This window comes from Ranitomeya variabilis, chromosome 5 (genome assembly GCF_051348905.1).
Source record: "Ranitomeya variabilis isolate aRanVar5 chromosome 5, aRanVar5.hap1, whole genome shotgun sequence".
Classification (NCBI taxonomy): Eukaryota; Metazoa; Chordata; class Amphibia; order Anura; family Dendrobatidae; genus Ranitomeya; species Ranitomeya variabilis.
In genome coordinates, this window is record NC_135236.1 from 66442512 (window position 1) to 66456183 (window position 13672).

The following is a 13672-nucleotide window of genomic DNA, read 5'->3' on the forward strand; positions in this document are numbered from 1 at the left end:
CGTGACTGTAGGGAGGGTTTTATCTTCCTGATATAGACCAAAACGAGACCTGTACACAGGCCGACCCAAAGCACATACAATTTGTCTCTCTCTGTCTCTATAATGAGGAACATGTTTGTGCTTTGGGGAGGCCTGTGGGTCGGTCTCTCCTTGGTCGTTCCTTGATTTCTCTGGCTCAGAGCAGGAAGATAAGACTCTGCCTACAGTTTCGCCCCATAGCGCGAACATCTCATTAACTGAAAAATGTCAAAACTGATTACAATAGAACAACAAGACGGATTTCTTCACTCCATGTATCAATTTAATCAGTTTAAGGGTATGTGCACACGTCAGGATTTCTAGCAGAAATTTTCCTGACATAAAAACACGAAATTTCTGCCAGAAATCCGCATGCCTTTTTTTCGTGTTTTTCATGCGTTGTTGACGCGTTTTTGATGCGTTTTTTGTGAGTTTTTTTCCAAATGCATAGATTAGAGGGAAAAACGCGGAAAATCCGCAAAATTAATGAACATGCTGCTTTTTTTTACCGCGATGCGTTTTTTTCCGCGGAAAAAAACGCATCATGTGCACAAAACATGCAGAATGCATTCTAAATGATAGGATGCATAATGTATGTATTTTTAATGAGTTTTTATAGCGTTTTTATTGTGAAAAAACGCGAAAAAAACACGAAAAAACCTGAACGTGTACACATACCCTAACACTGCAAACCTGACAATGCCTGTAGTTTACTTATCAAAATCGTGCTGAGAGGTTCGCTCTAATAATTATTATTATATATCACAGGTTGTACAATCAGTTTTATGGAAAAAACAAAACAAGATTTCATGATACTTTGTCATGTGACTTGTAGGGTTTTGCTAGCATGTTGTAATCTAGTTGAAGAAGAGGCATTGGTGAATAGATCAGTTATGAATCTGGTACTATTGCCCAGTAAATGATGTGGCCACAGTATAAGGAGCTGCAATCCAAACAATATCTAAGAGAATGAAGCATAGAAGCATATAGGGAATTTTCTTTATAAAAATGTTTTTAGAAAAAAATGAAATTAAGAAGTTCATTTTTTCATATTTAGCTCTTTTTGGCAAATATATTTTGTTGATCCATGAAAAATGAAGTTCACCAATTTTTTCTGCTAAATTATAGCTCTGACATATTAAAAAAACTTAGTTATCACATCTAATCTTTGATCTCATATCACATCACACTCCTAAATTCTACCATATGACTTTAAAGGAGCAATCATAAAATGCTAGAGATAAGCTGATCTTTTGAAATTCAAAGTCACAGTTTTCCTTAATTTTTCCCCAAAGTTTGATTTGCAGTGAATACATTTGCATGAATCTCTAACATTGAAAATGTGAAATTGCTCATAAAATACACATGGGGGGACAGGAGAGAAAGAAAGAGAGAGAAGACCCCACTGACCATAAGAACATACACTGTAAAGAACAGCGAGAAAGAGAGAGAGGACCACGCTGATTATAAGAGCTTACACTCTACATGCAAGAGAGAGAAAGGACACCTCTAGCCATAGGAGCTTACACTCATAGGAGAGAGAGGACACAGTTGATTGTGAGGGCGAGAGTGAGAACCCTGCTGATCATAAAAGCTTACACTCTACTGCCGAGAGGCAGAAAGAGTTTACACTCTACAGAAAAGATACAGAACCACGATGATCATAAGAGATTACACTCTACAGGAGAGAGAAGACCTCATTGACCATAAGTGCTTACACTCTATAACAGAGAGAGGACCTCACTGAACATAAGAGCGTACACTCTACAGGAAAGCCAGACTTGCCGAGAGACTCTGGAGATGGAAAAGGACTCTGCTGTACAAAATATGCTCCACGGGGAACCATGGATCTGTGATGATTCAGATACTGACCACCACTGTACAAGGTATGATAATCCACAAGATGTCAAAGTTGCAGGGCATTATAGGAAAGCCCATGTGGCCACACAAAAAGACATTAGTCAGCTTTCCTAAGCTTCCACAATGTGAGAAATGGTGCCAGGCTAGTTTTTTCTTTTTTGCAAACTGCAAATCGAATCCCAAAATGTAGAAACAGTGAATTTCAGAAAATTTGGAATCAAAATTGATTCTCCATAGATCGATCACCTCGTCTCTATGCTATAGATATATGATAAACCAATAAAAACAAATTTTTGTATATTTTCAGCTCTCTAATAAAATGAGTCAGTCGTAGATGTCTGAGTTGAACTATAATTCTCTTTAATTCTTGTTTAGATTCATAATGGACATTGTGAACCACACGGCTATTAGTCAGTTTATTTTGATGGGATTAACCAAGGACTCTGACCTTCAATTACTATTATTTATTCTATTTTTAATTGTTTATGCCTGTTCCTTCTTGAGTAACCTTTGTTTGATGCTCTTAATAGTGATGAACCATCATCTTCATACTCCCATGTATTTTTTCCTTAGTCATTTGTCTTTTGTAGATCTATGTTATTCTTCGACTATTACCCCCAAGATGCTGGCAGATTTTACCTCGGAGTCAAAGTCTATTTCATCCTTGGGTTGTGCCACTCAAATGTTTGCTTTTGCTATGTTTGCCACATCTGAGAGCTTCTTGGTCACGTCTATGGCATATGACCGTTACGTAGCAATTTGCCAACCACTTGCCTATCATAGCATTATGAACAAGTCTATGTGCTGGGCTTTGGTATCTGGAACCTATTTTAGCAGCTTCTCAGCATCCATCACTCATACCATTACTGTTTTTAAATTCCCTCTATGTGGCTCCAATAAAATAAATCACTTCTACTGTGACATCCCCCCACTTCTGAAGCTCGCATGTGTCTACGCTCTCTTCCGAAAACTTGTTGTCTTTTCGATGGCTCTCGTAATGGGGGTTGTTTCCTTTACTGTCATTCTCATGTCCTATGTGTTAATAATATATAATATTTTAGGAATTCATTCAACAGAAGGACGACACAAAGCATTTTCCACCTGCGCCTCCCACCTTATCGTTGTTATCTCCTTCTATAGCACTGTATTCGGAATTTATTTTTGTCCAAGCTTAGGGTTAAATTTAGATGGTATTGACAAGGTTTTCTCCATATTTTACACCGTGGCATCCCCATTATTGAACCCTATCATATACAGCTTTAAAAATGCAGAAGTTAAAAGAGCAGTAAAAAATGTTTTGGCTGTTAAAGTTTTATCACACAATTAGGCTTTTTTCAGAATTCAGTAAACTTATTTTTAAAGGATGGTATATAGAGTCTAGCTATAGGTAATAGTAATAAACACAATATATTAAAATTGTAACACCAAGAAGGAAGAGTCATGGAATTATGGAAATCACAGGAAGAATATATCGAAATCAAATGAATTAAATGGGGCAATAATCTTTCATGACATCATAGAGGGCCCTAAAAAAAGAATTTTATTAAATATTAATTAAAATGCCACCAACCTGTGGCTACACCAGCAAACTAAATAAACACACACCGTGAAAAAACTGGGATGGGGAATGAGACATACCTTAATGTGTGTCTACGCTGTGGTCTGCCTGTCTGCGGGGGTTGGCGCCCTAGGGGAAACGTATTGGCGCCCCCGCTCAGCGACGGCTGACCCTGGGGTCCCTAGATTGACCCTAATTTATAAAGGGTCCCTCTACCCACAAAAAGATGCACTAAAGGTACCCCTATGTCCTATATATAAAACACACCTATAATAGGGAGTCCTACACCCCACACCGTGCCATTAAAAACAATGGGAGAACATGTTGGTAGGCGTTAGACGGAAATTAAAATGCGCTTCTGACGATGCTTATGGATGATTTATGACAAAAGTCACTTTTGTACAAGTTGCTGCAAATTCAATTCACCTGAAGAATAATGCCATAGAAAAGAACACTTTTCCACTGGACCACAAAAGACGCTAACCAGCAGGAAAATGATGAATGCTATCTAGACCAGATGAATATATGTCTCATGTGGACATAATGTCGAGTACAAAATCATGATGAATACCACCAAAAAACAATCAGATATAAACAGCCTATAAATAATGCACCTCTGCCAGATCTAAGCACGCAACATTTCACAGAAGGTTAGGCATACAGATAGAATTTGTACTCATCATTAGGTGAGATGCCGTCCGCCTGGTACATAAGTGGCCTCAACGCGTTTCGCCTCTCTGGCTCATCAGGAGGCCCAATTCTATCATGTGTCTCGATATAGTATGATAAAGCTGAACCGCGATGTTTTTACCTTAGTTTTAAAGCTGGGACGCCGGAATTTCTAGTGCATGTGTTTCCTGTGTTCAGACCGGAAGTGCAACAAAGAAAAGTACCCCCTGTGATTGCCAGGACAGGTTCCTCCGCCTACGTCTGATCTATTATTTGGCCCCTCACAGGCTATTATGATCTTGGTCATGCGTTTCGCCTCTCTGGCTCATCAGGAGGCCCGATTCTATCATGTGTCTCGATATAGTATGATAAAGCTGAACCGCGATGTTCTATTCTGTTTAAGTTCCCCCTTTAATGGTGGATTGGCACAGATCCGTGTGTATAATAGAGTGAATAGAAATCCTTAGTTTATTGAGACCCGGTTTTATTTGTTTTTTTGTAATAATCCTCCGAGTTTGAAATGTGTCACATGAGATTCTTGGATATTAATGATAATCCAGATTGGATTTGCACTCTGCTTTCAGGCACCTGGTGGGATTTACTAATTTAATCTACCGACACAGTATCTATATTCATTATCTGTGTTAAAGACAATTATTTATCCCATTGTACTGTGCATAGGTTATAGATAGGGAAGGCAGAGCAATCTGTGCGTTTATATCACACTTTTTACTTTGAGGTGGTGCAGTAAATTTAAAGGCGGCTCTGCTTTAGCAAATTTTATTCCCCTGCACAGGGATAAGGTGTGGAATGCAACTAAGTTTTGCACCGAATTAATACGCATTAGTTTTATTATTATAGCGGTTATGTGCAGAAATCTATGGAATGCAGATAAGTTTAAAGCGTTCCATCTGACGCATGCGCAGTTGTAACATAGGCGGTACTCTGATTCAGTTGTGTATCCGATACTCCGAGGTGCTGCGCATGACCAAGATCATGATAGCCTGTGAGGGGCCAAATAATACATCAGATGTAGGCGGAGGAACCTGTCCTGGCAATCACAGGGGGTACTTTTCTTTGTTGCACTTCCGGTCTGAACACAGGAAACACGTTCACTAGAAATTCCGGTGTCCCAGCTTTAAAACTAAGCTAAAAACATCGCGGTTCAGCTTTATCATACTATATCGAGACACATGATAGAATCGGGCCTCCTGATGAGCCAGAGAGGCGAAACGCGTTGAGGCCACTTATGTACCAGGCGGACGGCATCTCACCTAATGATGAGTACAAATTCTATCTGTATGCCTAACCCTAACCTTCTGTGAAATGTTGCGTGCTTAGATCTGGCAGAGGTGCATTATTTATAGGCTGTTTATATCTGATTGTTTTTTTGGTGGTATTCATCATGATTTTGTACTCAACATTATGTCCACATGAGACATATATTCATCTGGTCTAGCTAGCATTCATCATTTTCCTGCTGGTTAGCGTCTTTTGTGGTCCAGTGGAAACGTGTTCTTTTCTATGGCATTTTTCTTGAGGTGAATTGAATTTGCAGCAACTTGTACAAAAGTGACTTTTGTCATAAAGCATCCATAAGCATCGTCAGAAGCGCATTTTCATTTCCATCTAACACCTACCAACATGTTCTCCCATTGTTTTTAATGGCACGGTGTGGGGTGTAGGACTCCCTATTATAGGTGTGTTTTATATATAGGACATAGGGGTACCTTTAGTGCATCTTTTTGTGGGTAGAGGGGCCCTTTATAAATTAGGGTCAATCTAGGGACCCCAGGGTCAGCCGTCGCTGAGCGGGGGCGCCAATACGTTTCCCCTAGGGCGCCAACCCCCGCAGACAGGCAGACCACAGCGTAGACACACATTAGGGTATGTCTCATTCCCCATCCCAGTTTTTTCACGATGTGTGTTTATTTAGTTTGCTGGTGTAGCCACAGGTTGGTGGCATTTTAATTAATATTTAATAAAATTATTTTTTTAGGGCACTATATGATGTCACAACACAAAATCACAGGAAGAATAGACACGTTACTAATCTGCAAATGATGAAAAAATGGAAAGACAATTTTTAAAACATCTTGATTTATTCAGTATGGAGTATGAGCGTCACGCAGACATCCCCTCATTTGCAGCCTTAGCTACTATCAATGAGGCTATTAATGGTTGTCTGGGGAATATTTTGCCACACTGAATGCACTTGGTCAAGATCCGTTGCTGGCAGCTCCTTTTGCAATTTGTCGACAAATGACGTCCAAGATGTGCATAATGGGCCAGATATCCAGGTGTTTCATTGAGCTCATAGCACTGCTCTCAAGGACATCATGGTGCAGAGCAAGATTGCAATGGAGACTGAGAAGAAGGTCTATCCTCTTTGTTGATGATTCCTACATTTATCTTCGATGCCATTATAGTGGGAGATTTTTTTAGAGAACATATGGGCAAAGCCATGAAAAGGCCTTCACGAGCAAAGATCACATCCCTTCTCCTGGGATCACGGCATGGGGTGGAATAATGTACAGCAGCTGAAACCACCACGTGGCATCTGATTTTTATGGATATTTTGAAATTCTGTACCATAGGAAACTGTAAATGGTCCTGTAAAAGATTAGAACTGCTGTGGAAAAAAACAGATTGTACATGGACAACACACGGATGACAAATGAGAAAAAATTGTCTCACTCTCCTGGATGAGAATGGGACTGATTTTTGTATACACTAGTGTGAGCAAACCCTAAAAGTGACTAGGTGTCCCAAAAAATAAATTTGAGTATCGTATATACTCGTGTATAAGCCGACCCGAGCATAAGCCAAGCTACCTAATTTTGCCACAAAAAAATATTAAAACTTATTGACTCGAGTATAAGCTGGGTATGCATTGTCACATCATGCCTATCCTGGTATGCATGACTCTACTTCCCATCCTTGTATGCATGGCCATCTCATTCCTATCCTTGTATGCAAGGTTCCTTATCCATGACTCCTCATCCCTCATCCCTATCCTGGAATGCATGACTCTTCATCCCTATCCCTGTATGCATGGCTCCTCATCCCCATCCTTGTAAGCATGGTCCCTTCATCCCCATCCTTGTATGCATAGCCATCTCATCCCTATCCTGGTCTGCATGGTTCCTCATCCCTATCATTGTATGCATGATTCCCCATCCTTATTCTTGTCTGCATGGTCCCCATGAGAAAAGCATAAAAAACCCATTCTACTTACCGTCCCTGCACACCCTTGCAGTATCTTGTTCTGTGCCAGTAGCTCCAGCTGCCAGGCAATCACGTGTCCCTGCTCATTAAGGGAATAAATACTCACTCCATTCCACACCTATGGGAGTGGAGAGAGGTGAATATTCATATCTCGTATTGTGCACCCGTGATCGCCCAGCCGCTGCTGGAAGTCAGCGGCTCTGGTTGACATTGTGTGCGCTATGAGAGAAATTAATATTCACTGCCAGTGTAGTGAATATTAATTTCTCTTTAGCAGCGAGCACAGGACTTACCTGCAGCAGCTGGCTCCTACCTACCGTGACCCGCTGCTCTGCCGCTCCCCCTCCCCTACCGTCTAAGCCGAGGGGGGGGGGGTATTCAGCAAAACAATGTGCTGAAAAACTTGGCTTATACTCTAGTATATACGGTATATATTTCTGACATAGTGTTTTTGCAAGAATTGTTTTGAGGTTGCTCAAAAGTTTTGAGACTTTTCAGGCCAATGTGGCCCAACTCCTCCAAAATTGGTGGAACTGTGGAGGAATGGGGACCATGATTGTGACTCCACAGTCCATATATTTCATGCTGAGCTGTGACTTTCCTTACACCAGAAACCTTACTCCAGTCATCGTCATCATCAGATTTGTGGAGAGGCACATTTGACTGATTCCTGATTCCTCAGATAACATGAACATATCCAGCTCATGCATAGTTGCTGCATGGATCTGCACACATGCCCTGAAAGAGAATAAGTGAATAATGTAGAGATCGAGTCTCTGAAATTCGCCGTTAGAGTGGAACGATGGTAGTGCGTGTAGCGTCCACACGGTGTAAGGAATTTAAGTAAGCTTTAACTGTATTTTATTCTTCTCCTCTTTTCCTCCAGCACACAGCATAACATCTTCCCCTCAGGCTATATCAGAAACTGAAACTAAACTTAACTCCCGCCTTCCTTTCTTAAAGAGACAGATCTAATTCTTATACATTACATCATCCCTCTTTTTTTTTTTTTAAATATATATATTAACAACCTAAAACAAATATTGACAATCCAACAACACGAAAATGTCCAAGAAAACCCATATGTCTGTATTGTCTAATTCCCCCTTTTTCTTTAAATTATATCTCTTCAATAAGTCTCGATGGAGCCCTTCTTTCCCGTGTAGGGTAATGTCTGGGTTCATTGGGGGTGTCCAGTGCTGACGGATCAGCCACCTCTTGTTGGTCCTCTCCACCATTGGGTATCAAATCTTCCACTGGTGGGAGTTCATTTCCATTGTTCTGCGGTATGATTTTAAATGTGAGGAATTTTGAGTGATGGAGTGTCCGTCTCGTTCAGCTGTGACCATATTGCCTTTTCTCTCAGTAACATTATATTTTGCAGGACTATATACAGCTGAGGTTTTGTTGGTTGATTTTTGACGCACAACAACCATATCACCTCTTTTGATGGCACATGGCTGTGCCCCTCGCCTTTTGTCTGCATAATGTTTCATGGCTTGCTTGTTAAATAAATCTGTTGATCGCACTGAAGAGTCATTTGGTAAGGGATGACTGGTCACATCAGGGATCCGTGTACGAAGAGTTCTGCTGAACATTAATGAGATGGAGCAGCATTAGTGGTGGAATGTGGCGTGTTGCGGTAATTGCGCAGGAATTTGTATAGTGACTGTTTCAGTGGGGTGTGCTCCAGGCTAGCTGCCTTGATTCGTTTCCCCATGGTGCACATGAAACGTTCTACAATTCCATTAGCTTGCGGCCAGCAAGGTGTGATCTTTCTGTGGTTGAACCCCAAGTATTCAGAAAACTGTGCAAACACATGTCCATTGAATGGAGGTCCATTATCTGTTTTGACCACTCTTGGAATGCCATATGCAGAGAATATGTCGTCCAGTTCTGGTATGACACTATTAGCAGACGTTGAAGAGATGAATGAAATGACAGGGTATCTAGAATATTCATCAATTGTTACTAGAATGTATTGGCCATTTGGTAATGGTCCATATATGTCGACTGCCACTTCCTCCCATACAGCAGTGGGTAACTGAGACATCTGTAATGGCTCTAGAGTTGATGATGGAGTAATTAATTGACAAGTGGAGCAATGTCTAATCTTCTCTTCCACCAATTTATCCATATTTGGGAACCACACTTTTTCTCTGAGTAACTTTTTTGTGCCAACAATTCCTAGATGACCTTCGTGTGCTATCTGTATGACTAGGTTGCGCAGGGCCTTAGGTACAACCAGTTTGGTACCACGAAGGATGAGTTGGTCTTCAGTGACTGATAATTCCTCACGTACATTTGAAAATAGTTTTAACTCCTTCAGATCAATCCCATCTTCAGGAAATTTTTTCTTTTGAATTTCATGCCACCTTCTGTTTTGGATAATTTGTATTAAGGCACAGAGTGTCTTGTCACTTGTTGTTGTATTCACAAACTGATCAACAGAAAGTGCTTTTGGCACAGCATGAGCTGTAACAAAGTGGATGTACTCTTCAATGGAGGAATGCACAGGTAAATCATCATCCGTAGGATGTCTCGAGAGATAATCAGCTGGATTGCTGTATTTTCCAGGTTTGTGAACAATTTTGTAATTGTAGTCCTGTAGACGTAGACCCCATCGTTCAATCCGTGCCGACATTTTAGCTCTGGGATTTCCAAAAATTGTAAGGAGAGCTTGATGATCTGTGACAATAGTGAAGGGAGCGCCATAGAGAAATAAGTGAAAGTGTTCACATCCCCAGACGACTGCCAAGCTTTCTTTTTCAGGTTGCGAATACTTTCTTTCAGTGCTTGTTAAGCTTTTACTTGCATAAGAAATGATGTGGGGACTTTGACTGTCATCCTTGTATTGTGCTAAATTTGCACCCAGTCCCACAGGACTGGCGTCCACAATCAGTTCGGTTTGAAGAGCTGGATCAAAATAGGCCATGGTGGTTGTTGAGCAGAGTTCATTTTTAATTGTTTCAAAAGAGGCCTGACAGTCTTGGGACCATTGAAAAACGCAATTTTGTTTCGTGAGTTCCCTTAATGGAGTGCTGATTGTAGAAAAATTTGGAATATATCTAGCACAGTAACTTGCCATTCCAAGAAAAGAGCGCACTTCACTGGCATCCTGTGGAATTGAAGCTGCTCTGATGGATTCCACTTTCTTGGGATCAGGTCGTACTCCATCCGCTGAGAAAATGTGACCATAGAACTCCAATGAATTTTTATCAAATTCACATTTTTCTTTGTTTAAAGTGAGTCCAGCAGAGAGCAGACATTCAAAGATAGCATATAGAGCACGATTATGCTCAGCTTCAGTTTTCCCAAAAACCAGTATGTCATCATTGGCATTTGGAATATGTTGAATGATGCTCCTTATCGTATCTTGAAAAATTTCCGCTGCTGAGCAGACCCCAAACGTCAATCTTTTGTATCTTCTGAGACCCACATGGGTGGAAAATGTTGTTAAGTATGTTAAGTATTCTTGACTCAATTCTAGTTGATGATAGCCCTTATTGAGGTCGAGCTTTGAAAAAACGGTTGCTCCATTTAATAAATGAATAATGTCATCAATTGTGGGTGAGATGTGTCTTTCCCTTTGAATAGCAGTGTTGGGCAGGCGCATGTCAACACACAGTCTCACCTGCTCTGGAGTCTTTGGTTTTGGAACTACCACAAGTGGAGAGACCCATGGAGTGGGACCAGAAACAGTTTCTATGACATCATCATCCATGAGTAATTGGAGTTCCTTCTCTACCTTCTTTCTTAGGTGAAATGGAATACGCCTGTGAGCCTGGGCTACTGGATGAACACTGTCATCCACATGAAGATGCACTTGAGAGTCCTTTAATTTTCCTAATCCACTAAATAGGGAGGGAAAACTGTTCACCATGGCTTGTACATCCATGTCCGCAGGGTCGGTTATGGTATGAACAATCTGGATGAGTCCTAGCTTCAAGGCAGTGTGATAGCTGAGAAGACAGCCTCCTGATCCTTGTAATGTGTGAAAAGTGGTTTTCTGCCTATTTTCTTTAAAGCTAAGTTCAGCATCAAATTGTCCCATTGTAACTAGAGGTGTTTTAGATCCATATGGAAAGATTTTAGTATGCACTTGCTGTAAGACTGGCTTTGTTTTCAACTGTTCATAAGTATTGCTGTCTATGATATCCACCGAAGCTCCTGTATCTATTGTAAAGGTGATATCCGTGTTGCAGATCGTGAGTGTAATGCATGGAGACTGCACTGAGCCAGTGACAGAAGTTGTGAACACATAGTTCTCAGCCACAGAAATTTCTTCTACATCCTGATTTACCATTTTTATATTTGCAGGCTTTGTCATTGGCAGAGGAGACTTTTTGGGTGCTGATTTGCAGACAACTGCAAAATGGTTCCCTTTTCCACATTTACTGCAAGTTTGTCCTATAGCTGGACATTTGTTCATGTGGTGAGGGAAATCTTGTCCACATCTATAACATTTCTTCTGTTGCAGGGCTTGCTTGCCTTGTGCACTGTTATGTTTGAGATTATGCACCTGTAAATTATCCCCATTCTCCATTGCAGTTGCCTGATGATCTGCTATCTCTATAGCACGGGCCATCTTGAGTAAATCATGCAGAGAGAGATCCTGCTGCAGAGCTTTACGCCTTATGTTATTAGACGAGCAGGTGACAATTACTTGAGTTAGGATTTCATCATCTACGTCAGTAAATGCACACCCATGGGCAAGTTCTTTTAGCCGGGTGACATAGGTGTCTATGGATTCTTCTGGAAGCTGCTTAGCAATCCTGAACTTGTATCTTTCATATCTGATGTTTTGTTTAGGGTTGAAGTAGTCATTGAGAGCATTGGAGCATTTGCTGTACGTGTCTGTCTCCGCTGCCGGTAATGTGCTGTATATGTGATAGACTCCTGTGCCCACACAATGCAGGAACACGGCTCGCTTTCTTTTATCATCCTTTATATCTATTGCTTCCAGGAAATTCTCAAACCGATTTAACCATTTTCTCCAGTTATGAGAGAGATTAGTAACATCAGTCATATCAAACTGTGGGAACGTGTGCAAGTATTCAGCCATCATGGAGTCTCTCAGTGGTGCTGGCGTGTGAAGCAGTAAAGCAGGGGTCAGTACTCACAGCAGCAGGTGATTCAATCCCATCCTCGTCGCCAGTTGTAGCGTCCACACGGTGTAAGGAATTTAAGAGAGAGTAAGCTTTAACTGTATTTTATTCTTCTCCTCTTTTCCTCCAGCACACAGCATAACATCTTCTCCTCAGGCTATATCAGAAACTGAAACTAAACTCAACTCCCGCCTTCCTTTCTTAAAGAGACAGATCTAATTCTTATACATTACAGTGCGTACCTCAGCTGTTCTTTCATAGTCCATAACTCTCCCAAAGCTAGCCAAGTCCAAAGCATTTCAGAGCCACGTTCTGAGGATCAGCCGGAGTCCAGTGGATGTGTGAAAAGTTGAAAAATGGAGAGGATAACATGTCCAGGAGGCTTTTGGACTGTTTTGGGAGCATTTTCAGGTTAAAAATAAAAAAACCTTGCATTTTATTTGTCTAATAGTCTTAAAACACACCTGAAAATTGGCCCAAAAAAGACTGCAAAAAATGCTCAATAGACAACCCTAAAAAACTTGCGAAAACATAAAAAAAAATTAAATAGGGAAAAAATAAAATCTATTTACAAGCTGCTTTAGAAAACAGTGGAAATGTGTAAAAATGCATCAAGAAAAGCATTGCATTAAAGCCTGCCTGAAAAAAAAATGTGCGCAAATACCCTTAAATATTGTAGATCATTTGTATAACCGTGATAAGCTGTAAAAGCCTTGGAAAAAACAGCCGAGAAATAAAGATCCATGTGACATATATTCACTGTCTCTTCTATCTGTCTGAAATGCATGGAATGTCAAAACCAACAAATCAGTATTTCTTTCCTTTGTCAACTTAATCTTTTTTTTTTCTTTTTTTCTATAAGGAGCCATCAGCTTCAGGACCAATTTACATAACGCAACAATTACAAAAAGTTTGGTAAAGACAAATAAGAAAAGGGTGTAATTAATAAGTCATTGATAGTGATGAGCAGAACCGTGGATGTTTGAGTTCGTCAATTTCGGCTGAGCGTAAGAAAAAAAAGAAAAAAAGTCCAATTTGGGTACAAGAACTTGACTCTAACTTGACCCCAAACCCGAACCAAATATAAGTCAATGGAGACCCAAAGTTCGGTGCTGTAAAATGACCATAAAATGGTCATAGTAAGGGCTTTGTACATATGGTGGAGATGTAGGATATGAAAAATTAGGATTAAGAACCATATACCCTGCTTTGGGAAGGGGTGCATGTGAAT

At 40.5% G+C, this 13672-nt stretch overlaps 1 protein-coding gene across 1 annotated transcript; it reads left to right on the forward strand.

Annotated features, from left to right (window-relative positions):
• Positions 1-2257: 2257 nt before the first annotated feature.
• On the forward strand, positions 2258-3205 carry LOC143774846 (olfactory receptor 5G9-like). Its single transcript, XM_077262616.1, has one exon. It carries the CDS (start codon positions 2261-2263, stop codon positions 3203-3205), a length of 945 nt encoding a protein of 314 aa, XP_077118731.1. The 5' UTR covers positions 2258-2260.
• The last annotated feature ends 10467 nt before the right edge of the window (positions 3206-13672 follow it).

Bases quoted from the DNA above. Each gene is read 5' to 3' on its own strand.
- LOC143774846 (XM_077262616.1), top strand. From the start codon at position 2,261: ATGGACATTGTGAACCACACGGCTATTAGTCAGTTTATTTTGATGGGA.